The following is a 1,021-nucleotide window of genomic DNA, read 5'->3' on the forward strand; positions in this document are numbered from 1 at the left end:
AATCCTGTCATATTTAATAAGTTCTTCAGGTACACGGGTAATATTACACCTATTTCCTCCTCTATTACTTCCTAAAAGTCTTTGCAAGACTTTTCCACCTCTTCTACTTCTTTTTGATTATTCTCTTGCTCGAGCTCCTCTTGCTGGTTTTCGCTTTCGTGCTGAACTCTGTGTTGTTCCAAGCTCGAGTCCAAGCTCTTCTCTCCAGACATATTGTGCTTTTTGTTTATTGTACACAGCTGTAAATTAAAAAAATTAACATGATTTTTCCTTCTTATGTTTGAAAACATAGTCTTAATTAGAGTTTGAACCTCGGTCTGAACAACTCTGATAGCATTTTTTAAACAGTTTTCTATTTGATTTCCCAGTCAAGGGAAGATCATCAATGATAATATATCTATGTTACAATTTTGCACTCAAGAATATAAATGTAACATAACAATGTTGTTATGTTATGTTACATTACATTGTTGAGTGCAAACTTGTAACATAGATGTAACGTCATTGATGATCTGTGTCGATTAGGTTGTCACCCCGATAACCATATTTGTTCTACAAACGTCCATGGCAAATCCAGTGCCATCTGTGTCCTCAATAAGCTTGTGTTTTGCGAGCAAAGCTTGTGTACAAATTCCTGTCAACAAATTGGCGCCAAATACCGAGCAAGATTTGGTGACGAGGTTTGGCAGCAAATTGGCGCCAAATACCGAGCAAGATTTGGTGACGAGGTTTGGCAGCAAATTGGCGCCAAATACCGAGCAAGATTTGGTGACGAGGTTTGGCAGCAAATTGGCGCCAAATACCGAGCAAGATTTGGTGACGAGGTTTGGCAGCAAATTGGCGCCAAATACCGAGCAAGATTTGGTGACGAGGTTTGGCAGCAAATTGGCGCCAAATACCGAGCAAGGTTTGCTGACGAGGTTTGGCAGCAAATTGGCGCCAAATCCGAGTAAGGTTTGCTTGCAAAGTTTGGCTAGTAAATTGACTAGCAAAACTGCAGTCAAGTTTGTAGTCATTTAGT

At 39.9% G+C, this 1,021-nt stretch overlaps 1 protein-coding gene across 1 annotated transcript; it reads left to right on the plus strand.

Moving 5' to 3' along the window:
- The first annotated feature begins 260 nt into the window (after positions 1-260).
- LOC105555965 lies at positions 261-1,020 on the plus strand. Its single transcript, XM_012003016.1, has 2 exons — positions 261-672; positions 721-1,020. Exons 1-2 carry the CDS (start codon positions 565-567, stop codon positions 1,018-1,020), a joined length of 408 nt encoding a protein of 135 aa, XP_011858406.1. The 5' UTR covers positions 261-564.
- Position 1,021: the final 1 nt, after the last annotated feature.

This window comes from Vollenhovia emeryi, unplaced genomic scaffold (assembly GCF_000949405.1).
Source record: "Vollenhovia emeryi isolate VEMERY1.0 unplaced genomic scaffold, V.emery_V1.0 DF940500.1, whole genome shotgun sequence".
Classification (NCBI taxonomy): Eukaryota; Metazoa; Arthropoda; class Insecta; order Hymenoptera; family Formicidae; genus Vollenhovia; species Vollenhovia emeryi.

Bases quoted from the DNA above. Each gene is read 5' to 3' on its own strand.
- LOC105555965 (XM_012003016.1), top strand. From the start codon at position 565: ATGGCAAATCCAGTGCCATCTGTGTCCTCAATAAGCTTGTGTTTTGCG. The intron at 673-720 runs GTGACGAGGTTT...GAGCAAGATTTG, and splicing joins CAAATACCGAGCAAGATTTG to GTGACGAGGTTTGGCAGCAA.